This window comes from Capricornis sumatraensis, chromosome 1 (genome assembly GCF_032405125.1).
Source record: "Capricornis sumatraensis isolate serow.1 chromosome 1, serow.2, whole genome shotgun sequence".
NCBI lineage: Eukaryota > Metazoa > Chordata > Mammalia > Artiodactyla > Bovidae > Capricornis > Capricornis sumatraensis.
In genome coordinates, this window is record NC_091069.1 from 103,027,448 (window position 1) to 103,054,218 (window position 26,771).

At 40.5% G+C, this 26,771-nt stretch overlaps 1 protein-coding gene across 1 annotated transcript in view; it reads left to right on the forward strand.

Annotated features, from left to right (window-relative positions):
• The window catches only part of TMEM131 (transmembrane protein 131), a 176,986-nt gene that overhangs the window by 80,529 nt on the left and 69,686 nt on the right, over window positions 1-26,771 (forward strand). Inside the window, exons 5-6 of the mRNA XM_068987504.1 lie at window positions 13,187-13,310; window positions 24,997-25,113. Of these exons, the coding sequence (XP_068843605.1) occupies window positions 13,187-13,310; window positions 24,997-25,113 (241 nt within the window). The remainder of the gene's footprint in view (window positions 1-13,186; window positions 13,311-24,996; window positions 25,114-26,771) is intronic.

A 26,771-nucleotide genomic window follows, 5' to 3' on the forward strand; every position in this document is an offset into this window, starting at 1 on the left:
TTTAACCCTTTTTGGATCATGGTTTTTTTTTGTTTTTTGTTTTTTTTTTTTTCAGAACGGATGAAAGCTGTGGCAACCTCTTCCTTCCTTTCCCCAATGCTTACATACACACAAAATAATATTTTATATACACGTTCAAGGGTTTTATAGCCATCCCTCTCGAAGTCCATATCTGGATCCTTAAGAGCTAGTGAATTCCTGTTCTAGACCACAGATTATTAAATCACTACTGCAGAATTTGTTGGGGTTTTGCCTGATGCGCTAGCCATACATGTTCACTGTAGTAAACTTAGAAAATGCTTATTAAGAGAAGGAAGGAAAAATTACCAGTAATCCAGCCACTCGGAAACATTAACACTGAACTTTTATCCTTTAAGTCCTTTTTCTGTGTATCTGTATTTATTGAGTTACAGAAATATAATAATATTTTCTGAACATAAACTATTTTATAAGCTGCTTTCTAAACATAATATACCATGCCTTTTTTGATTCCATCAAATTTTATTTTATAGTATGTATGCATTTTAAAAATTGCATAAACAGCAAATTTTATGTATGCATTTAAAAAATTCGTTCATTGTTTTAAACTTTTTGTTTTGTAATCAGTACTGAAACTAATGCTTTAAGCACAGCCATGACTTTCAGAAGAGAGTCCAAAATTATGAGATGAAAAGATATGCAAAATGTGAAACCTTTTTAGTTAAGATTTAGTCTAGAGAATAATTGAGTGTCCTGCACAAAGAGAACTGATAGGAATCAGTGAATTGGTGTACAACCAGAGAGGAAATAAGTGAGATTTGTTTTAGAGACTGGTGCTGACCCCAGAGAACTGGAAATGTCCTGAGCTGAGAGCAGCTGTTGATGCTTTGGTGAGCATGTGCGGACAGACAGATGAACCCCAGGACAGACGAGCGTTGGGTCATACAGTGAGGAAGAGTGCGAGAAGCCGCACGTGCGCTCTTAGGGACAGCACAGCCACACCGGGCTGCTTCCCAAAGCAGCACCTTTATGTGCTGCTGCCAGAAGTCAAAATGAAAAACAAATTCCATCCTTAATTTAGACTTTTCTGTGTCCAACCTGAGAGCCCTGAGCAGAGTTTGTTTTTGTCTTGTAAAGTGGATCTCACAGAAGTGAATCAGTAGAAGTAGGTGTTGGGAGCAAATGTGAACAGGTGTATTAGGATTCAGTCAGAGGAGTAGATGCAGTCAGAGATTTTTATGTGTGTGTGTGTGTGTGTGAGAGAGAGAGAGTATATGACTGTATGTGTTTATGTATGTAGAGTTTTTGAGGAATTGACTTATATTAATATAATTGCAGGAGCTGGTTAAGCAGGCCCACAGTGTTCAAAGGGCAGGTACCCAGGAAGAGACAGTTGCCTTGGACTGGATTCCAGGGAAGCAGGGCAGTCACAGATCCAGCTGTTGTTGGGAGTCTCTTAGCGAATGCAAGGGCCAAACTCTCTTTGAAAGCTCCAGGTGTGTTATACATACTTTAAGAGGCTCCTTTCTCGGAAAGGAATTTTTCACGGATGGTTTCATGCAACCATTCAGAAAAGTAGAACAGATAGCAAATATATTCTTAAACTAAATTCTGTAATTAACACCTTTCCTATGTTCATATTTTTATTGATTTTTAAAAATCACTGGTAGCAGACATAATATTTCATTCCTGTAGGTTTTGGCAAACATCTCCACATATAAGGGCATTCTTCATAACCATAGCACCAAGCTTGCCAGGCTCCTCTGTCCATGAGGGTTCTCCAGGCAAGACACTGGAGTGGGTTGCCATGCCCTACTCCAGGGGATCTTCCCAACCCAGGTCTTCCACACTGCAGGCATATTCTTTACCACCTGAGCCACCAGGAAAGCTCATTATCAGTATTCTAAGAAAATGAACAGTAATTACCGAGTGCCGTAATTCCTCTGTTTTGGTCAGCTACGGTGCTGTAGTTGTTTGGTTTGAAGTGATAGAAATCTAACTGCAACAAGTTGAGGCAAAGATGAGGATATACCAGAAGGAATTCCAAGGACCGCAATTTATCTGTAGAAAGTTCAGAGTCGCAGTGGCATCTGGGAACAACAGGGTGCACGTTATCCAGTACCCAGGCCCTTCTCCCTGTCTCTCATCTCCCCTCGCTTGCTGTTGGCTGCTTCTGTCTCACCGCCCGTATCCTTTTCCTACCATGACGGGAACAAATCGACTGACTGCTCTTCTTGTAGCCTCCCTCCATCAGGGAATAATAAAGCTTGTTTTACTTTAGTTTGAAAAATCTCAGAGTAGAACAGTCATCACCCTGGCACAGGTGAAGTAGCCACCCATGCTACCTCTCAGACAAGGACAGTGTTTGGTAGTGGATGTATCTTCCAGGGGGTGTCTCTGTAATTATCAGGGTTTCACTCAGAGAAAGAGTAGTCCACTGTGGGCAGCAGCTCCAGCTGAAGTCCATCACAACTTCCCTGGCCTGGCAAGCCGCTGATGACCTTCTGAAGGCATCCTCTCTAAAGCATGCCTTCCCCAGCCTGCCTAGCAGAGGTAGGCACTGCCCCCCTCACTGCTTCTGCGCTGTTGTGTTCACTCCACTGAGCTGGGTTGGACCCCACCCCAAAGCTGGTTTAGTGTCCAGGCTAATTCACCAGGTGGCTCAGTGGTAAAGAATCCGCCTGCCAGTGCAAAAGACATGGGTTCCATCCCTGGTTTGGAAAGATCCCCTGGAGGAGGAAGTGGCAACCCACTCTAGTAATCCTGCCTAGAGAATTCCATGGACAGACGAGCCTCACAGACTACCATCCTAGGGGTTGTGAAGAGCTGGATCCAACTTAGCGACTGAGCATGCAGTAAAACTTTCTGGGGAGAGCAAGGTAGGCGCCCAAGGTCTGAAACATGGCTTGAGAAAGCAGGGAAAGGAGACTGGCTTGAATCCTGTGGTTAGGGGGTGAAGCTGGGTAGATTTGCATGGTCTGAATTTCTCAGTAGATCCGAGAGAGAAACTATACAGGCTTTCCTCTAGGCTTACCCAGATGTGGGGCATAAGGGGAAGGGACATTGTGGGGCTTGGAAACTATTTGTAATCAGGCATTAAAACTAGAGTGGAATTCTTCATTATACTTGACATCCTCTCCTAACTTCTGTCAAAGCATTGGTTATTGTTCTAATTGTTTCTTTTGATGTCTGTTCTCCTCCTAGACCAGACTATCAAGATGAATTTGTTGTTGGTCAGTTGCTAAGTTGTATCTGACTGTTTGTGACCCCATGGGACTGTAACCTGCCAGGCTCCTCTGTCCTCCACTGTCTCCCAGAGTTGGCTCAGATTCGTGATACACACTATTTATCTTTATTTAATTAGCCTATATATCATACTTAATACATGCCATACATTATCTTCAAGTCCAACGAGATTGTCTGCTGATTTCTTCTGCTACAGTTAAATTTGTTTTGTTTTTAAGTGCTTTTGCTGGACTTCAGTAAACATTTGCTGTACTTTTTCTTCTTGATCCAACTATGTGCAGATTTAATTAATGCCCGTGCTGTAAATGTTTCATTAGCTTCATATGTCTGAGTAATTTTAAGACTTCAGAAGTACCCTTAACCGAACATTTTTTTTTCCCCCAGAAATTGTTAAGTAATCAGAAATCATTGCTCACTATACTGTAGTTTTACTTATGCACTAAAGTTTTTGCCTTATGTTTTCTGTGAACTATTTCTACTGCTTGTGGTCATTTTTGCTAAACCAGAAGTCACTCTTCATTTCAAAACACCCTTTATGGTATCTGGAAGAACTTGTGAATTGGATGAAATTTACCACTCCAGGTTGTCAACCAGGGTCTCCAAGATGGTTTCCCGTCCTCCAGCAAAGACACAACTCTAGTTCTGTGGCTGCTGACTAGCCCTCCAGGGCCTGAGTCCTCTCATTACCCTGCCCATCCCTGCTGTCCTCTAGGTCTTTGATGCTTGATCAAATTAACGTTCTTCAAAAGTAGGCTGTCTTTGTTTTCATCCATTTTGTTTAAATGTATTCTTTAATTCTGCCTTTTCCCCCCTTTCCCTTACCTTTCTCTCCCCTTCTTTCTTTCCCCTTTTTCTTCTCTGTCTGTAACAGTTAGCCTGGAGAAATCTTGGACATGACCACCCTCCCCTTTACTCACCCCGCTAGTTACATATGCCAGTGCTGTTAAATATTTTTCTGTTTCCATAACAACTCCTTTTTTCAAACATTGACTGTAGTTTTAAAAGATTCTTTGGGTGAGGACTTGTTTCATTGAGTTCTTTGGTTATGTAATTAAGTGCAGAAAATCTTGGTTTCAAGTCTAAAGTTTAAAGTAGAGACTTAATGGCTTTCTAAAAACGTGTAAATTGAATAAACTTGCTATAAATGGAGGTCTTTGCTGTCAAGTTAAAGTCAGTTTATGAGAGCCATTTCTCCCCAATCACTTTCTGGTATTGCGAGAAAATCAAGTAGGCCGTCTCTTCTAAAGGGCTGTTTGGTGCTTTTTAGCTTTCCTATTTCCCACTGTTCTACCAACACCCCAGTTCAGCCTGAGGGTGCTATGCTCAGACGCTCAGTCGTGTCCAAGTCTTTGTGATCTCATAGACTGTAGCCCACCGGGCTCCTCTGTCCCTGGGATTCTCTCAGCAAGAACACTGGAGTGGATTGCCATTTACTCCTCCAGGGGATCTTCCTGACCCAGGGATCAAATCTGCATCTCTTGCGTCTCCCCTGCCCGGCAGGCTCTTTCCCAGATACGCTCGAGGCGCTGGTCGGGTTCTGCGGTGGCTGAGTGGTGCAGAGCACTGCATGCTGATTCGGCGCAGCTTCCTGCCAGAAGTGCTGCTGATGGACCTCTCTGCCACTGCCACTCATAAAGTGTGTCTGAGGGCAGCTGCTCAGCCATCTCTTCAGCTATTCTGTGGCATTGCATTTCCATCTTTCTGTGGCTAGAAAAATTGCCATTGACCACAAAATTGCAGCTTACTCTCCAAGCTCGCCTCTAATTCATGAATGCCTCTTCCTAGTTCTTTCGGGTCTCAGACTCTTGTAAAATACGGGCAGCTAGTCAGAAGCTCTGCCCTGTCAGCCCAGAGAACAGCTGTAAAATCTGCTTGATTTATCTCTCAGTAATTCACAGTAACCCTCTTGGCCCTACTTTGAAGCACCTGATAATGGAAACAAGCAGGACCAGCACCAGCAGAGCTTTGAGAATCTTCGTCTTGTTTTCACGTCTTACCTGTCTCGCCAAGCAGTAGCACGGGATGTCTGTGACAGGAGGAGTCTTAAGGTGGCCTCCAGGTTCCTGGTTCCTAAGGAGCACATACACCTCTTCCCAATCATATTCAAGCAAACACTAACCTAGACGTTGCTGTAAAGAATTTTGAAAGTGTAATTGAAGTCCCAGATCAGTTGACCTTTAAGATTGGGGAGGTAATCTGGGTACTTGACCTCATCACACGAGCCCTCTAAATCTTGTAGCAATCAGAGACAGAAATGTCAGAGGTATTTGATGCAAGGGAGTTTCCTTCTGTTGGTTTTGAAAATGAAGCGGCCATATGGCCAGATACTGAGAGCAGCCCAGACTCTGCCAGCAGCCTGCATGAACTTTGAGCTCTGATGCCCGAGACCCCAAGTAGATCCACCTGTCATGCTCTCCCTCGACCTGTGCCTGACAGAGTTGTCAGATGATAAGTGGGTGTCACTTTCACCCTCTCAGTTTGTGGTACTTCGTTAGGCAACATAAAAAACTGACGCACTGCCTATTTATTTACAAGTAAATTTGTATTAGTACTTGACAATAGTTTTCCACGGTTTTAGTGTGGCCTTTCTCCTTAGTCTCCTACTTTATCGAGGAACCTGAGGTGATGGAGAGGCAGGGAGAGCTGTTTGCATGAGCTCTGTAGGCAGGTCCGTCCAAGGAGTACAGCCTCTGCTTCCATGATGTGGACCTATAGCTGCAGAAATCCTGCTCCCATGCGATGTGTGACTGGAATAGCCTGCTGACGTACTCCGGATGTCTCTGAGCAGCATAAGGAGATGACTCTTCTCCCCTGAGCAAGGGTTCATTTCTGGAGGGTGTGGTCCAGGGCCTCCCCTCTTTGATCGCTAGAAAAAGAGCATGGCCAACTGCAGCAGCACTGCAAAGCATGCTTTCTGACCCACCCCCACTTCCAGGCTCCTGGCACCTCTAGCCTTGTTTCCTTACCCACGTCCTCTCCTGTAGCTGGCCATCTTCAGTCCAGTCTTCTTCAAGGATCCTCCACGTTACCTGTCTGTCTTACACCATGTCTGTCTCATCTAAACTGAGATTGATTGCACTGGCATCACAGGAGGAAAAACATTAAGAACAAATTCATAGGAGAAACACTGGTTACCAGGTAGTGTACAAAACACTTGACTTTTAAGAGCACATCTGTTGAAAGGGCTTCCTTGATGGCTCCGACAGTAAAGAATCTGCTTTCAATGCAGGAGACCCAGGTTCAGTCCCTGGTTTGGAAAGGTCCCCTGGAAAGGGAATGGCTGCTCACTCCAGTATTCTTGCCTGGAAAATCCCATGAATAGAGGAGCCTGGAGGGCTACAGTCCATGGAATCACAGAGTTGGACATGATTGAGCGACTAACACACACACAAACACATTTGCTGAAAAAAGCATAATTGGTGAACTTACAGGGTGTAAGGAAGACATGTTTATTTCTCTGTATTTTCATTTCACTTACATGTGTGCATAAGGCTTGAGGAAGGAGAGTTTTCCCTTCCATGTTGTCTTTGTAAAGCTTCTCCTTGTCGCAACAAGGCCAAAGTTTGAAGCCCCAGCTGTATCTGTACCTGCTTTTATTTTGTGGTTCTGTGACCCCTGCCCGAGATCAGTGAGCCTGTTGGTTAAGAGGTCTGGTTCCTGAGGCAGGAGGAGGCCCATGAACTGGGGATCCTCAGGACACTTGGCCTCCTGCTTCCTCACCATAATGCATTGTTCCAGACCTGCCTCTGGATGCCCTCTATCCCTGCCTCAGGAATAAACCTTGGTTCATCTTCGGATCTTTCCCTTGTGGCTGAGGTTTAAACTACAGAAAGATTCAGGGCCTCATGAGGGCTGGGCTGTTATCCATGGAGCAGTTCTGGACCAGGTTTCTGCTTCCCTGCAAAGCAGGAAGCTCTTCTGTGGGAACCCACCTCTCAAGGGCCATCTGTGGCACAGCCTCCTGGGGACCGCTAATGGAGTGCATCTTCTCTACAGCCTTCTCACTGTGGGCAAGAGCTGGCAGCATCTGCAGTGCTGAGCTCTGAGAGTGGGGAGTCTATCTAGGTTTAAGCTTCAGAGACACCAGAAGGCATTTAACATCAACAGCAACAAAACTTCATGCCAGCATTATAAAGAAATTCTCAGTGGTGTGTAAAATGAAAAGCAGCACAAATCATCATCAGACCCTTAGAAACCGTGTTAAATGTTGACAAAAGACAGTGAAGAGTTCTTATTTATGTAATTTGTGGACCATACGCATATGAACCTGACTTTTTAGGGTGGCATGGGAAGACTCTTTGCCATTGAGCCACCAGCAAAGCCCTGACATGGAAAGAAGGTGGTGTTCTCCCGCCCTGGGAAAGGCACACTGTGTAGAGCAGCCCGAGTCAGCTGTAGGTGAAGCTGCAGAAGAGATGAGTAAAGTGGTGGTATGTCACATTTGATGTCAGTTTAAGTGATACAGAATATGAGAATAGCTGAAATGTGACTTAACGTACAACTTTAGATGTATCACTGCTGATATTGATATTATGCCTTCTCTTTTTTCTTTCTTAGTTTTGCTAGGTAGCTAATAATTTATTAGTCTGCCCCCAAAATGGTAATTTTTTACTTCATATATCATCTCTGTTTTATGTGTTTTACTTCATTGATTTCCACTCTTATTTCTGTTATTTCTTTTCTTCAACTTTCTATTGTTTAATTTGCTATTCTTTTTCTAATGACATGGATGCTTAATTTTTAGGCTTTCTTCTTTTTAAATATGTATATTTACACATGTGAATTTTCCTTTAAGCACAACTTGAACTGTATACCACAAAATTTTAATAGTTAATGTCTTCATTTTGATTCATTTGCAAGTGGTTTTTAATTTTTATTCAGACTTCATCTTTGATGCATGCGTTGCTTACACATGTTGCTCTGTTTATTTGTAGAGAATCTGTTTATCTGATTTCTAGTTTAATTGGGCCAGGACTAGAAAATTGTGCATGTAAAGAATTATGGGGGCTTCCTTAGCTCAGTGGTAAAAAGAATTTGCCTGCCAATGCAGGAAACTTGGGTTTGACGCCTGGTCTGGGAAGATCCCACAATGCTACAGAGCAACTATTGACCCTGTGCTCTAGAGCCGGAGGGCCGCAGCTAGTGAGCCCACGTGCCCTAGAGCCCGTGCTCTGCAGCAGACCGTCGCAGTGAGAAGCCTGCACAGCGTGAAGACCCGGCACAGCCAGGGATGCATAAAAAGTATTTAAAAAAAATAAAAGTAAAACAAAGAAATAAAACAAAACAGAAACAGACTCAAGGACACAAAGAACAAATTAACAGTTGCCAGAGGGGAAGGGATATGAGTAGGGGAAAAATATGTGAATGGGATTAAAAGGTACAAACTAACATTTATAAACTAAAAAAGTCACAGGCTTTATTCTATGTAATGTACATCACAGAAAATATACTCAATATTTTATAATAAAATTATGAACAAAGAAGAGATACGACAAATAGAAAATAACTAGCAAGGTGATAGACTTTAATCATAAAAAATTGCATTTAATATACATAGTCTAAACACACCAGTTAAAAGACCAAGATTGTCAGATTTAAAAAGCAAGACAAAACTAAACATACAACGGAAATCCAAAATACAGGAAACAAAATGGACAGAACTAAAGGGGAAGCCAGACAATTCAGTAGTAATAGTTGGGGACTTAGATACCCCACTTTTGATAATGGCATTTGGAAAGAAGTAAACTATATTTTTAGGTATTATCTCCTTATATATACAAAATCCTAAGCAGTCCTCTTTTTAAAAATATAGAATAAATGAATTCAGGGAGGTTGTAGGATATCAGATCAAAATGTTGTTATTGTTCTGTTGCTGAGTCATGTCCGACTCTTTGCAACCCCATGGACTATAGAATGCCAGGCTCCTCTGTCCTCAGCTATCTCTCAGAGATTACTCAAATCCATGTCCTTTGAATCAGTGATGCTACTGAACCATCTCATTCTCTGCCACTGCCTTCTCCTTTTGCCTTCCATCTTTCCCAGCATCAGAGTCTTCTCTAGTAAGTCAGCTCTTCACATTAGGTGGCCAAAGTGTTGGAGCTTCAGCAACAGTCCTTCCAAGTGAATATTCAGTGTTGATTTCCTTTAGAATTGACTGGTTTGATTTCCTTGCAGTCCAAGGGACTCTCAGGAGTCTTCTCCAGCACCACAGTTCTAAAGTATCCATGTTTTGACTCTGCCTTCTTTATGGTCCAAATCTCACATGCCTACATGACTACTGGAAAAACCATAGCTTTGACTATACAAACGTTTGCTGGCAAAGTGATGTCTCTGCTTTTTAACACATGGTCTAGATTTGTCAGAGTGTTCCTTCCAAGGAGCAGGCGTCCTTTAATTTCATGGCTGCAGTCACCATCTGCAGGGATTCTGGAGCTCAAGCAAAGAGAATCTGTTACTGCTTGCGTTTTCCCCCCTTCCAGTGATAAGACTGGATACCATGATCTTTGGTTTTTTTTCAATGTTAAGTTTCACACCAGCTTTTCCACTCTCCCCTTCCACATTCATCAAGAAGCTCTTTAGTTCCTCTTCACTTTCTGCCATTAGAGTGGTATCATCTGCATGTCTGAGGTTGTTGATATTTCTCCCAGAAATCCTGATTCCAGCTTCTGATTCATCCAGCCCAGCATTTCGTATGATGTACTCTGCACAGAAGTTAAAAAAGCAGGGTGACAGCGTACAGCCTGGTCGTACTCCTTTACCAGTTTTGAACCAGACTATGAACCAGACCATTGTTCCGTGTCTGGTTCTAACTATTGCTTCTTGAACTGCATACAGGTTTCATCAGGAGACAGGAAAGGTGTTTCGGTACTCCCATCTCTTAAGAATTTTCCGCAGTTTGTTGTGACCCACACAGTCAAAGGCTTTAGTGTAATCAGTGAAGCAGAATTATGTGTTTTTTTCTGGAATGCCCTTGCTTTCTCCATGATTCAGTGAATATTGGTAATTTAATCTCTGGTTTCCCTGCCTCTTCAAAAGCCAGCTGAAACATCTGAAAGCTGAAACATCTGAACGTTCTCAATTCACATACTGTTGAAGCCTAGCTTGAAGGATTTTGAGCATACCCTTGCTAGCATGTGTGATGAGTGCAATTGTATGATAGTTTGAACATTGTGGCTCAGTAGTAAAGAATCCTCTTGCCAATGCAGGAGACGTGGGTTTACTCTGGGTTAGCAAGATCCCCTGGAAATCCAGTGTTCTTGTCTGTGAAGTCCTATGGACAGAGGAGCCTGGCAAGCTACAGTCCATGGGGTCTCAAGAGTCAGACACAACTTAGTAACTAAGCATCAGATACAAAAATATTTTATTTCTATGTACTAACAATGAACAGTCTTAAAATTAAGGCAATTTCATTTATAATAGCATCAAAAATAATAAAATATTTAATACTTATATATAAACTTAACAAAAGTAATACTGTAAACTAAAAATGACAAATCATTATCAAAAGAAATTAAAGAACTAAATATGTGTAATCTGTCCCATACTCATAAATCAGAAAACACAGAGGAGAATGGTGGTGTTCCCTAGCCTGATCTGTGGGTTCAGCATGGTCTCCATCAAAGTCACAGTCTACTTTTTTGCAGAAATTAGCAAGCTGGTCTTAAAATTCACATGGAAATAAAAAGGATCCAAAATAACCAAACAGTCTCAATGTTTTAAAAGGAGACCAGCATTGGAAGACTGACAGTTCCTAACATCAAAAACTTTCTACAAAGCTTTAGTAATCAAGACCCTGTAACTCCAGAAATAGAACTTTACATGTATTGTAAATTGGTTTTGACAAGGGTGCCAAGACTGTGAAATGAAGAAAGAATAATCTTTGCAACAGATGGTGATGCTAAGACAGCTAGATATCCACGTGCAGAAGAACTGAGTTGGATCTCTACCTCCTACCCTACACAAAAACTGATACAGAGTGTGTCCTAGAGCTAAGTGTAGATGTGACAGAGCTGAACTATAAAGCCTTAGAGGAAAACACTGGAACATATCTCCATTGTGCAGGGGTTTCTTAGGTACGGCTCCAGAAGTAAAAGTGACAAAAAAGTAAAATATACAGATTGCATTACATAAAGAAAACTTTTGTGCTGCAGATGATACCATCAAGAAAATGAAAAGATAGCCCACAGAATGGAAGAAAATATTTGCAAATCTCTCCTAAGAAACTTACATCCATCATATATGAAGAATTCTTACAGCTTCTTATATTTTATTGTGTGCATAAGTGCAGGGTTTCCTAATCTCTCCTTGTTGACGTTTCATTATCAAGAATTAGTTCTTTTTTTAAAATTTGGGTTTTGCCCATTTTTTGTCCATATTCTTCAGATATTCCTACACTATTTTCCAAATATTGCCACTTCTAGTTATGGCCTACATATCTGTTTTTCTTTTGATTTTTATAGCTCTGTCTTTTAAAATGTTCTAAATATATATTCTTTCTTGCTGAGTTCTGAGCTAAATTGTCAGTGTCATCTTCTCAGCCATGAAGAGATTTTTGTCTCCCTAGCCAATCTGTTACCTATGTTTATTGCTAATATTTTCTCTTGTTTTCTATATGATTATCTCATTTTGCTAGTATCTTGCCACATCTCTCTACGTATACTCCATTATGCTTATTTTTAATTCTTGGTTTAACTTTTCCAGCTTGAGGAATGCACTATTCCACATATAAAGCAATTCTAGCTCTGCCGCCTACTTAAAATTTGAGATTTATACAGATAAAATTTCAGAAAACATAGGCCAAAACAATTGTATAAGAGGATCTTGTAAAAGTGTAATTGAATTAGAACATGAGGGTTTTGTTTCGCACAGAGGATAGGCAGGAAAGCAGAGCAGAGACATTGGTAAAGGTGTGGGGGTCAAACACGGAGCCAGCCTGGCCCAAGCGGCGGAGACGTGGGGAGCCATTGTTTAGGCTGATGCCAGGTGACAGGGACCTTTATAATCCTGAGGTCAAGATTGGGGCAGAGTGGGCAGGCTCTCCCACACACACTTTAACCACGTGCCTGGTTCTGTGCTAGGCTATATGAGGATACACAGTGCGTGTATAACATAACCTTTGTTGTTAGAGTACTGATAATCTTGTTGAGGAAATAAGACAGGTGTCAAGTAGGGAGCACTCTGAAAAAAAATGTAATTTATATTACATTAGAATTCTCTTAAGCTGTCGAGTGAGACAGCCTGTACAAACATGATTAGCAATGGAAGTAGCTAAAGGACTACATACTGAGGAGGTTTCACATTTAAGACAAACTATACCTTGGATCCTAAGGAGAACATTGAAAAAAATCTGTGGATATCAGATCTTGAGTGCATGCTTTTTATTGTTAGAGCAGGGACCAGAGCCAAATGACGTGGATTCAAATGAGGTTCCAAGTGTGGCTTTAGGCATGTTGTTATGCTTTCTGTGCCTTGGTGTCCTCGCCTGTAAAATGAAGATAATAGCTCCTAACTCATGAGGCAGATCTACTCACATACCTTTGCCACTAAAGTTTGCCTTCTAAATTGAAGAGCATTTATCAGTGGAATTTGGGGAGAGAAGGAGAAGATTCAGAATTACAGAGGCAGGTAGTGTTGCAGGAAGAAAGAGATCTGACCATTTGGTTCCTTGCCTGCTTCCCTCTAGACTGTAAGCTTTATCCGAGTGGAGACTTGCCCCCTTACCTCCCAGTACCTGGCTCAGTGTGGGACATACACTTGGCACTCAGAAATTTTATTTGCTGAATAGCTAATAAATGCATTTTATGTGTAACTTTAGATATAAATCAGTGTAATAAGTAAGTCTGTATATTTGGGTATGTATTTGTCTAAATAATTTTGATTAATTTTTTAATAATCAGAAATTAACTCTAGCACTGTAGCTTGTCTTTGAATATTTGTAACCATTTTCTTTTTGTTTTTACAGACCAGTTGGAATGCCAAAAATGGAAAAAGTTTACTTACATAATCCTAGTTCTGAAGAAACTATTACTTTAGTATCAATATCTGCTACAACATCACATTTTCATGCATCATTTTTTCAAAATAGGGTAAGTTTCTCCACTACATTTGATGTTTCTTGAGTTTGAAAGTGAAATGTCTAAATCTTTTTTATATATTTTTATCTTATTGTAACTAAAATCTGATTTGAATGTTTCATATTTATTCTGGACTTCAGTTTGTCCCATTTCCTGAAAATTACCACTTCTGCTCTTCAGCACACATTGTTTTCTTAACATGAAACAGCCTGACAAATCAGCTTTGAAACGTAAGCACACTGGAAAATGTAGCGTTCACGTCTTCAGCTGGTTTTCTTTCCCTTACTGCTGCTGCTCCTGCTAAGTCGCTTCAGTCGTATCCAACTCTGTGCGACCCCATAGACGGCAGCCCACCAGGCTCTCCTGTCCCTGGGATTCTACAGGCAAGAATGCTGGAGTGGGTTGCCATTTCCTTCTCCAATGCATGAAAGTGAAGTCGCTCAGTCGTGTCCGACTCTTGGCGACCCCATGGACGGCAGCCCACTAGGCTCCTCCGTCCATGGGGTTTTCCAGGCAAGAGTACTGGAGTGGGGTGCCATCGCCTTCTCCATTTCCTTCCTAATAATAGGTAAATCCTCAGCACTTATTGGTTCTCTTTTTCTGAGTGATAAAGCATCAGAAACACCCACTCATTAGCTTGTGGTTCTGTAAGTCACCTTTCAGTTGGTTCTTCGCTCCAGGTTTCGTAAGGTTTTCATTAAGATGTCAGCTGGGCTGAGTCCTTGACTTGAGACTCAGGGGAAATCCACTTCCGGATTCATTCACATTGTCGGCAGAAACTGGCTCCTTGTGCTTGTAGGACTGAGGTCTCGTTGCTGGCTGCTGACCAGAGGCCTCTCCTGGCTCCCTGAGGCACCCACTCTCCTTGTCTCCGGCTTCAGACCAGCACTTGTGCGTCACATCTTGCTCATGCTTCGGAAGTCTCTGGCTTCCTCTTCTACCACCAGTGGAGAAAGCTCTGCTTTCACCGTGTCATTGGGTCAATATCACCTGGCAGTCTCCTTACTTTATTAACTTAGAGTGAGCTGACTAATAATCTCATTGTATCTGCAGAATCCTTTTTATCAAATAACACAAACCACAGGTGTGATATCTCCTCATATTCACAGACACAAAGTGAGGGCAGGAAATTTGGGGGCCTGTTTAGGATTCTGTCTACACACGTATCCTCTAAAATTTTACTTATAATCATTTTTATAGATACTGTGCAAACTTGTTTCTATAAAAAAAACTTTGACAAAAAATCGATCTGAACAAATTTTGAATTTGAGAGACTGCATTAAGCTTTAATATGTAGACTTCCAAAATAATTACCTAAATAACAAATGTCAGAGGAAAGTAAATTAACACAGTCTAAGTTCATCTTCCCAGGATTTTCCCTGATGCCTTTGAAGAGATATAACTAAATTAATTTTTAGTGTATAAATTTTCATCAGTTATTTCAATTTTTGCATTTCTTCTTTCTAAAATCCTGTTTTCATCACATATTGTTAAGTAGCACCTTCTAGTGTAAAAACAAGGCATATAATCTTGACATTTTTAAAACTGAAAACTATCTTGTAAGCAAGGAATGGATAAGTCAGCATATTTTGATGATAAAGTTTTAACTTGCTTATTGTGCTGAGTTGTTCTTTGTTTATTTTTGTAAATGTACTGATGGTCTCAGCAGTTGGATCCCAGTGCTAGGAGAGACGTGTGTGTATATTCACCTAGCCTGGTACCCTCGTTCTACCGATGAAGAGCTGAACCCTGATGGCCTTGCCTGTCGTCGTGCAGTTAGTGACAGGAACCAAGGTGAAGGTCTAGGCATGCTGTTGGCGTCCCCAGGGCTTTGTGTCATATGAAGCTATGGTGTCAGTGGCTCATATACGTTAGTCTGTGTATGGAGACACACTTAGGAAAAATGGAATCATCCAGCTTTCAGGCATTGCCAGAGTGGAGAGACATGTTGGGTTAAAAGGCAAAACAGTAAAGTGACATGAAAACAGTTTAAAAGTAGTTTACAACTACACGACAGATTTTATCTTGTTAACTTAATTTGCTAATTCAAGCAATGTTTTGTTGTTTCTAGCATCAAGCTTCATCCTTGTTAAAGGCCAGGGTTTTTACATTGTTAATGTTCCTGTCACAATACACAGCAGACCAAATAGATAGCAGAGTTACAGATAGCTTCTTACAGGGGCCGTGTAGACAGTGCAGACCGAGTGGACTGCGAAGTGGCCTGCGGAGCACACGGCCCCTCCAGAGGACCAGCCCCTATTCCCCTCTAGCCAGTGGCGGCCACATGGGAATGTAAGCTCATGCAGTCATGATTTTCCAAGAAGAGTCAGAAACAGGGGCTTGTATATGATAATCTTCCGATATTTACGAATGATAAATGAAGTCAATTTTGAAAGACAGTATAGACCAAAGAAAACAAGTTAAAGGTCACCAATTTGACATTTCTGGACTGGCTCTCTTGGGGCCTTACTTCAACACATGAATCTTACGCAAACAGAATAGTCTCTCTGAAAGTTCTTTAAAAGATAAACCCACTGTGTACGCAGTCAAAGAACAAGGTAAAAGCCAGTCTGTGTGTTCCACTGTCAGGAGGTGGGATTAAACAGTAGAATAATTCACACCTATCAGAATTTACGCATAGGTACTCTAGATTTAGCTTGAAGGAGATAGCCGAAATCTGTGCTGTCTTAAGTTGTTATTTTCTTATTCTCCTTGATTTTCATCTTTATTCCCTACAGTAAGATATTGACTTCAGAAGCTCAAGAAGTAGAAAGGTGGAATTAACTCTTGAGAAGAGGGAACCTTATTTCTCTTCCACTTAATTTTATGCCTATCATCAGAGCCTTTGGGGAAAAGTAAGAGTTTCTCGTGTCCAAGAGAGCAGGCCCTTTCTATACATTCATCCTAAGTCTAGTTGTCTTGTCATCTTAGAATTCCTGGTCAGATCATATTTCTTTGAGAATAAAACATTTTTGTAAGTCACTTAGGTTTTTGATTATTAACCAGTATCATGCATTAACTATCCAGTAGGAAACACAAAAAAGAGTAGTCATTATTTAAAAGGCCAAGTGTTACATAACCATTTTTTTAACCACATTATAAATAATACGTATTACCTGGAAGTCGAGAACAAGGGTAATAAAAGGAATGTGGTTGCATGACAATTTATTTTTCTATATATAACTCCTAATAATTATTTGTGGTTATAATTATGTTGATTAACTATAATTGTCTACAATTAAAATTACATAATATTAAAACTGCAGTTTAGACCTATTCATCTCCATGGCTAGACTGCATATTGGCCATAAAATACATAATGTATGGCTTGTTATAAAGAATACAGAGACTTCTAATACTCTGTTGTAATAGTGAAATTTTGATTAAGATAAGATTTGGGTCCCTTATTAGTAAGCAAACAAAAAGTGTTTTTCCTTGGTCGTATAGAACCTTTTGTTTGATTACCTTTTTGAGTTAATTGAAGATTAACTAGGCTCACTTTGCTTCAACCCATGGCTAAAATGAAGTTTTTACTCATTTATTTTAGTATGCATAATAATCTCTTCTCATGGGTTGAAGGTCATTACTGGCTATTAATGATAATTTTTAATTATATATAAAGACCTGGATATTTTTAATTCTATTTCAGGTTAAATTCTGATATCCATGCATGTTATTAGAAATTGAACAAAACATGGTAGAGCCAGTAATATGCAAATATTATTATACAGATAATAAAAAGAATCAGATTTATATCTGTTTATATGGAATAATATGTTAATATGTAAAAAAAGCACATTGTAGAATAGAATATGATGCCATTTTTTATAAAATGTACAAAATCTTCCCTCAAACAGCATTCATCCCCTTAAACAACATCTCTCCAATTTCCCCACCACCCAGAGCCTGGTAACCACAATTCTGCTCTTCTTTCATAAGTTCTGTGTTTTTAGATTCCACATAGAAGTGATTGTTTTTCACTATCTCACTTAGCATAATGTCCTCACAGCCCTCCGTATCACAAATGGCAGGATATTTTGTTATGGCCAAATAATATTCCATTGGATATACATACACAGCACAACTACTTTATCCATTCGTGTGTTGCCAGACACTTAAGTTGTTCCCGTATCTTAACTATTGTGAATAACGCTGCGGTAAACATGAAAGTGTAGCTCTCTCTTCAGTATCCCATTTTCATTTCCTTTGGCTTTATACGCAAGTGGGATTATTAGATTATATAGTGATTCCAGTTTTCATTTTTTGAGGATCTCTATACTGTTTTCCATGGTGGCTGAAATAACAATTACAGTCTTACCAACAGTGTGAAAGGACTGCCTTATATCCACATCCTCACCAGGACTTTTCTGTTAATGACAGTTGTGAGCTGATATCTCATTGTGGTTTTGATTTGCATTTCCCTGGTAGTCAGTGATACTGAACATCATTACATGTATCTGTTGGCCATTTAGATGTCTTCTTTGGAAAAATGGCAGTTTAGTTCCTCTGTGCATTTTAAAATCAGATTGGTTTTTTGTTATTGAGTTGTGTAATTTCTTTATATATTGTGGGTATTAACCTCTTATACATTATATGGTTTGGACATATTTTTGTTTATTTATTTTTGGTTGTGCTGGGTCTTTGTTCCTGCACATGGGCTTTCTCTAGTTGCAGCAAGTAGGGGCTACTCTCTAGTTGTGGTGCTAAGGCCTCTCCTCACTGAGATGGCTTCTCTTGTTGCAGAGCACAGGCTCTTGAGTGTTCAGTTCAGTCACTCAGTCGTGTCCAACTCTTGGCGACCCCATGGACTGCAGCACGCCAGGCCTCCCTGTCCATCACCCACTCCCGGAGTTTACCCAAACTCATGTCCATTGAGTCGGTGATGCCATCCAACCATCTCATCCTCTGTCATCCCTTTCTCCTCCTGCCTTCAATCTTTCCCAGCATCAGGGTCTTTTCAGATGAGTCAGTTCTTTGCTTCGGTGGCCGAAGTATTGGAGTTTCAGTTTCCACATCAGTCCTTCCAATGAACACCCAGGACTGATCTCCTTTAGGATGGGCTGGTTGGATCTCCTTGCAGTCCAAGGGACTCTCAAGAGTCTTCTCCAACACCACAGTTCAAAAGCATCAATTCTACAGCGCTCAGCTTTCTTCACAGTCCAACTCTCACATCCATACATGACCACTGGAAAAACCATAGCCTTGACTAGACAGACCTTTGTTGGCAAAGTAATGTTTCTGCTTTTGAATATGCTGTCTAGGTTGGTCATAACTTTCCTTCCAAGGAGTAAGCGTCTTTTAATTTCCTGGCTGCAGTCAGCATCTGCAGTGATTTTGGAGCCCAAAAAAATAAAACCAGCCACTGTTTCCACTGTTTCACATCTATTATAAAGTGATGGGACTGGATGCCATGATCTTAATTTTCTGAATGTTGAGCTTTAAGCCAACTTTTTCACTCTCCTCTTTCACTTTCATCAAGAGGCTCTTCTTCACTTTCTGCCATAAGGGTGGTATCATCTGCATATCTGAGATTATTGATATTTCTCCCGGCAATCTTGATTCCAGCTTGTGCTTCTTCCAGCCCAGCATTTCTCATAATGTCCTCTGCATATAAGTTAAATAAGCAGGGTGACAATATACAGCCTTGTTGTACTCCTTTCCTATTTGGAACCAGTCTGTTGTTCCATGTCCAGTTCTGACTGTTGCTTCCTGACCTGCATATAGGTTTCTCAAGAGGCAGGTCAGGTAGTCTGGTATTCCCACCTCTTTCAGAATTTTCCACAGTTCATTGTGATTCACACAGTCAAAGGCTTTGGCATAGTCAATAAAGCTAGAGTGTTCAGGTTTTGGTAATTTTGGTGCATGGACTCAGTAGTTGCGACTAGAGCATGGGCTCAGTAGTTGTGATACAAGGGTTAATTTGCCCCACGGCATGTGGAATCTTTCTGGACCAGGGATTGAACCTGTGTCCCCTGCATTGGCAAGTGGATTCTTAACCACTGGACCATTAGGGAAGTCCAGTTTACAAATATTTTTTCCCATTCCATAGGTTGCCTTTTCATTTCATTGATGATTTCTTTTGCTATGTAGAAGCTTTTTAATGCATTCTCTTACTGATTTTTTGCTTTTGTTCCTCTGCTTTTGATATCATATTGTAATCATAAGGAGTTTTTTCCCTATATTCTTCTAGGAGTTTTATCCCTATGTTTTCTTCTAGGAGTTTAGTGGTATGAGGTTATATATTTTAAATCTTTAATCCATTTTGAGTTATTTTGGAGAGTGCTGTAAAATAGGGGTCCAATTTCATTTTTCTATGTATGGTTATCCAGTTTTCCTAACATCATTTATTGAAGATACAATGTTTCCCTATCGAGTATTCTTGGCTCCCATGTCAAATATTAGATAAGCAGTATATGCAAGGGCTTATTTCTGGACTCTCTATTTGTTCCATTGGTCTACATGTCTACCTTTATTTCGGAAGCATACTGTTTTAATTTCTTTAGCTTTAAGGTGTGCTTTGAAAGCAGGAAGTATGATGCCTTCAACTTTGATATTCTTACTATTGTTTTCTATTTCTGTGCAAATTTTAGGATTGTTTATCTATTTCTGTTTAAACTGTCATTGGTTTTGATAAAGATTTCATTGAATCTGTAGATGGGTTTGCTTAGTATGGAAAGTTTTAAAATATTAACTTTTCTGAGCCACAAAGGTTATCTTCCCATTTGTTTGTCTCTTACAGTTTCTTTTATCAAGGTCTTAAAGTTTTCATCATACAGATCTTTCACCTCCTTGGATAAATTTATTGCTAAGTATTATTTTTGATACTACTGTGAATAGAAAAGTTTTTTTTTCTTCATCAGATGTTTCATTATTGGTGTGTAGCCTGTACACCAGTATACCAGTACAGTGGTTTCTATGTATTGATTTTTATCTCCTGCATCTTTACAGAATTTGTTGGTTAGTTGTAGTAGTTTTTTGTTGAGTCTTCAGGATGTTCTCTATGTAATATTGTATCATGTGCAAATAACAACTTTTTCTATTTTGTTCCACTTCTGATGCGTTTTGTTGTCTTGACTTACTTGCTTTAACTTAGGCCTTCCAGTACTGTGTTGAATAAGACTAAGAGTGGGCACCCTTGTTTTGTTTCTGATCTTAAAGAAAAACTCAAATTTTCATCACTGAGTGTGATGTTAGCTTTGGGTGTTTGTATATGGTCTTTATTATATCAGAGTATGCTTCTTCTGTACTCAGTTGAAGGTTTTTATCATGAAGAGATATATTTTTGTCAAGTGCTTTTTTGTTGTGTGGCTGGATTTACTTGGCTAATAATATTTGAGAATTTCTACATCTGTATTCATCAGGGATATTGTTTATAGTTTTCTTGTAGTGTCTTTGTTTGGCTTTTGTATCAAGGTAATGCTGGCCTCATAAAATGAGTTTGGAAATGTTCCCTTCTCTTAATTTTTGAAGAGTTTGAGACAAAGATTGGCATCAATTCTTCTTTAAGTATTTGATAGAATTCATCAGAGAAGCCATCTGGTCCTGGAGTTTTCTGTTTAGGGAGGTTTTTGATTACTTATTTGATTTCCTTATTATTGTTCTGTTGAGATTTTCTATTTCTTCTGATTCAGTCTTGGTAGGTTGTATGTTTCTAGGAATTAATCCACCAGGCTGCTCTCCTCTCTTACCCCAAACCCAGGAGAGGTCACTGTCTCATGTGTGTGCCTTAGCTTGGGTTGGGGAGTTGACCCTGGGGAAATTCTTCTTACTGTCTCCACTGCAACCAGATTCTTTTTTTTTTTTGCTTCCAGTGGCATGCTGGAATACGTCCTTGGGAAAGGTAGACTCTGCAAGCCGTCTCTTGTCCAGTGTTACCTTCCCAAGTCAGGTTCTTTCCCAGCTGCAACTAGACAGGATGCGGTGGGCTCATTGGTTCCACAGCCTGTGCAGAAGTCCGTTTGTCTGTGTCCAGATACACAGGTGGGCAGGATGGCTCCCAGGTCTTCAGGTGTATGGCCCCAGATCCCACAAGTCCCACAGAGGCACTTCTGCTGTGGATGGGTATCTAATAGGCCATTTTAAAGGGAACAAAAGGGAGGAATGTCTTACACCGCCAGATTTAAACAGGAGAGTCAGGGAGGGCTTCATTCAGAAGGTGGCAGTTGGAGACTGAATGAGATGTATACAGGGAAGTGGAATATATGGAAGACATTTCATACACAGGGCTCAGTCAGTGAAGTCTCTGATACGAAAGCATGACTAGTGTGCAAAGAGGACAGTGCGGCTAGACCAGAGTGAGCAAGGGTGAGAGGAGAAGTAAAGGGGCTGTGGTAGGGGGCAGACTGTGAAGGGCCTTACAAGGTGTAATAAGGATTTGGGCTCTGATCCTGAATGACATAGGAAGCTATCACAGGTTTCGAGCAGAGGAATGAACGATAGCTTTATGTTTTATAAAGGATCACTGTTTATCAGAAATAGACTCAAGAAGGGCAAGGGGAGAATAAAGGACACTAGTTATCTTGGCTGTTGCAGAATATCAGGGTTATTATTAGTCTTAGATTATTATTATTATAAACTAACATCAAGATTGCTCTAAGCAGAGAGAAGAAATGAAGAAAGCTGTCCGATTTGGGATGTATTTTGAAGACAGCAGCAGAATTTTCTGAGGTGGAATTGAGAGAAAGAGAAGCGTCAAGAGTGACTACAGAGATTTTTGTCTTGAGCGGCCGGAAGGACGGAGTTGCCATCAACTGGGATGGGAAAGGCTGAGAGTAGGGCAGGTTTCCAGAGTGTAGCCAGTAGTTCCGTTTTGGACGGATTAGATTTGGCGTGTCTCCTAGATGTCCAGGTGGAGGTGCCAAGTAAGCAATTGGTGTTTAAGTTTCGTGTGTGAGGGAAAGGACTAGGCTTAAAACTGAAGTGTAGGCAACATTGTAAATCAACTGTACTTCAATTTAAAAATTAATTTTTAAAAAAAGTAGCTTACCAGTGACCCCCTCTCCCTGCCGCAGCCACCACTCTCAAAGGAAAAGAAGAAGCATTCACTGGAGGGAGGACTATTCAGAGGCTTTCATTTGTTGGTTTGTTTTCACATTCTGGTTTGAGTTTTTCCAATTAAAATAAAATAAGAAATCTGAAGAAAAAAGTAGGAGTCACCGGTAAAGATGGGAAGCCCGGACCTAGGTGAGATCACCAAGGGAGCAGGGGGTCAGGGACTGATGTGGTACAAAGATGGAAAACTTCACTGCAAATAATTTAAAACCGAAGTTAGCACACGTTGTGCTGCCTTCATTACCTTCTCCTACTGTTTCCTTTTTTCTTTAGTCATACTAAATGTAGTTTAAAGTTTGCAGCAAAGGGAACAAAAAGATAAATTGCCGCAAATCTGATGAATTTCTACAGGAAGATTACATTCCTGAGCCTGAGTTTATTGTTGTTTCATCACCGTTTTGTTACATCCTTAAGTGTCTTTTGGAAGTAGATTTTCCCTGTTATTTAGAAAATGAAAAAAAAAAAAGGAAATAATTGCTCTGTGTGTTTCTTGAGGCATCTTTTTTTTCTTTAGTTGAAGGATAATTGGTTTACAATATTGTGTTGGTTTCTGCCATATATCATCCAAATCAGCCGTAGATATGCACGTGTCCTCTCTCTCGAGCCTCCCTCCACCTTCTACCCCATCCCACCCCTCTGGGTTGTCTCAGAGCAGCAGGTGGGAGCGCCCTGCGTCATACAGGAGATCCCCTCTGGCTGGCTGTTTCACATACGGTAGTGTATACGTCTCAATTCATCCCCCCTTTCCTTCCTCCGTTGTGTCCAGTTTTGGGAACTGTCAGAGCACCTGTACTCTTGTATCCAGGCTTCTTTTCCCCCTAGGATATAAATGACATTGTGAAGTAAAAGCTTAATCTTCCTTTTTACTCTTGGTCATTCTGTCTGGGGTTTTATCAGTTTTGCAGACCTTTTTGAAGCATCAGCTTTCAATTTTCCTGATTTTTCCATTTTCTATTCCATTATTTTCAGCTCTTGTCTGTTTTAGTCTTCTTTTGCTTATTTTGGGTTTAATTTATTCTTTTTCTACTATTTCAGGGTGGAAACATAGACTATTGATTTGAGACATTTCTTTTCAAGATAAGCGTGTAATGCTATAATTTTCCTTCCGAGTATTTCCTTTAGCTCAGCTCACAAATTTTGATATGCTGTGTTTTCATTTCCAGTTGACTTTGAATGTTTTAAAATTTCCTTTGTGACTACTACTTTAACCAGTGGGTTATTTGAAGTGTATTGTTTCATTTCGAACTGCTTAGGGGTTTGCCATATATCTTCCTGTTACTGATTTTCGGCAAGTGTGGCCTCCATCTGCATCTACAAACTGCAAAGCTTCTATGTACCATGTTGTGTAGCCCACACTCAGTGTTTAGCAATGCATCAAAATTTTAGCTGAATTCATTTTACTGTCTTGAATGCTAACCTCATCTTCTTCCCATTATCTGCCTTACTGATGTTCCCATCTCTTCTTGAAGGTGTTTGTCTTTCCTTAAATTGGGGGCTGGTTGATACACAAGAAAGGTTACCATTTTTCTGATGATTTTTGATTTTATAATACAGGAAACATGCTCTTCCCAGCTTTCTACATCCAAAGCAGAAGACAGAAGTCTCAGTGCCATAGATTTTAAGCTATAATTTGGGAGCTTTTAGAGTTCTAGCCACAGAGGCAGAAAGAGAGAAGTTAAGGACTTTGCATATTAAAATGTAGGCTTCATTGCAGGCAGAACTGCATTCACAGTCTTGGAGACTTTGTGAAGCAGCCCTATCGTCTGCTATAATAAAATTTTTTTTTTTCTTTTACTTTACAATACTGTATTGGTTTTGCCATACATTAACATGAATCCGCCACGGGTGTACATGAGTTCCCAATCCTGAACTCCCCTCCCACCTCTCTCCCCATATCATCCCTCTGGGTCATCCCAGTGCACCAGCCCCAAGCATCCTGCATCCTGTATCGAACCTAGACTGGCGATTCATTTCTTATATGATGTTATACATGTTTCAATGCCATTCTCCCAAATCATGCCACCATCTCCCTCTCCCACAGAGTCCAAAAGTCTGTTCTATACATCTGTGTCTCTTTTGCTATATTTGCAAACCCCAGTGACATTCTCAGTTTGCTGAAGGTCAGAGGAGGGGTCTCCTCTCCTCTCCTTTCTTTTATAATGTACATTGCTGGCACTTTTTGTGCCTTGTGTGAATGGGTGACAGAGGTCAAAGGGTTGAGGCTGGGCTTGTTTACTTATTAGAATAGCACAAGTGGCTGCTTAGTAGTAGAGTAGAACATCTATATAAAAAGCTCGGCTTCAGCTCATCTCCTCCTTGATCGTCTGATGTTGAAAGAGCCTGTAATTAGGCACTTCATTCCAGCCTGATGATTACTGAATGAACAGAATCCAAAGGAACCATCTGTTGTACAGGGTTTTAGAATTGTGATTGACAGAAATATGTGAAAGCCGATATGAAGACATCTTTTTTTTCCATTGCAGAATAGTTTGGCTAATTTAAAACGTAAACTTTGGGGAGGAAAAAGCTAGTTTATGGAAACGATTCTAAGATGTTTTAGAGAACTTTAGCTGTCTACATGTAGACACTATGATCTGATACTTTTTTTTTTTTAATACTAATTTAACTTACTACTTTTCTTTTTCAGAAAATTCTTCCAGGAGGAAATACATCATTTGATGTAGTTTTTCTTGCAAGAGTAGTGGGAAATGTAGAAAATACTTTATTTATTAATACATCTAATCATGGGGTATTCACTTACCAGGTAAGAATCAGAATGAAATCTTTATTATTTATAAAATACAGTTTTCATCTTCATCCTATCATACGACAACATCTTAGGAACTCTTTTCAAAAACTCATGATCAGGGAAAATGTAAGAGTTTAGAGTTAGAGCATTTTTATACTTTACAACTGCATTTGTGAATATCCCTATTCAAACCAGACTGAACAAATGATCTTTAAAAGCTACAGCTAAAGTGTTCATATAAGATTGGTTGGCAGAAGAACAGGTAAAAATATTTTCACAGTGCCTCTAGATTTTTAAAAATTTTTACTTTTTGCACACTTATGAAGTGATAACAGTTTCAGGATTAAAAGATGTGTCCCTGTTTTTCTTTGGTAATTGTTTAAATTTTTCATCTTCCCTCATGGCTCAATTGGTAAAGAAACTGCCTGCAATGCAGGAGACCAGGCTCAATCCCTGGGTCAGGAAGATCCCCTGGAGAAAGGAGGGGTAACCCACTCTAGTATTCTTGCCTAGGAAATCCCATGGGCAGAGGAGCCTGTCGGGCTACAGTCCATGGAGTCTCAAAGAGTCAGAGGCGACTGAGCAACTAACACTGTATGTGTATAATCATTGTTTGGATTATTAAAGAAAGTTAGTGTTTTCTTAATCAATTTTTTTTATATAGCAAGATTACAAAGAAATAATTTATTTGGCACTGTTCTACACACTTTACGTGCACTGCTGTCTGCATTACAGATACTGTCGTCCTCATTTTTCAGATGAGGAAGGTGAAATTTAGAAAGGGTAAGCAGTTACGCTTATGCTACCGGTAAGTTGTTGAGCAGGAATTCAAATCCATGTCTTTATAGCTACAGAGACTATCCTATTAACCACTGAGCTGTACTGCCCATGGAACTCAAATCCTTCCTTAGCTAATATCTTACCTTGCAGTTTTTATGCTTGTTTTTGAACATTTCTTCTCAGCTACCCAGAATGCTTCATGTATTTTGTAAATAATTTGTGTATTTTGGAAATCACTGTCAGAGTAAACATTCATATTAGTCAGACATCATGTCTTCTGCTTATTTATGGTGAGTAAGTCTTTAATAGTCATTTGGTAGGCATTCAGTAAACTTTGGAAGCCTGTATGGATGAGTGACTTTGACGTGCTCTACAGAGCACTTGGCATATACTTGCTGAATAAATGAAAAGAGCTCCATGAGACTGGAGAGACCTGTGCCCTCCAGAGGCACCCCCAGCTGACCTTGGGCGACCTGAGGTCGTGGTCGGGTTGTTCTCAGGGTGCGCCTCACTGCGCATATCTTCACCTCCCCACACTGAGTCTTTTGCCACGTCTTGCTCTTAAATGTCTCTCTCCTCTCCAGCGCCGCTGCTGTCTCCCAGGCTGGCCCGCCCTCCTTTCCCTGGGTGACACAGAGCCTCCTGACTGTCTTTCCTCTCCTCCACAGCCCCTGCCACAGTCCATTGTTCATGCTGTAGCTATTGATGGTCTTCTCTGAACATAAACCACATCCAGTCAGCCCCTCACGTACATCTTCATGCTTTGACACTGTTAGAGCAAAATGCACGCTTCTGAGCAAAGCCAGCAAGGCTCTAAGGGTCTGACTCCCATATTAGCTCTCCCATCTCATCCCATTTGACCGTGGTTCTCATCTTTTTCTTTGTCTCCCAGC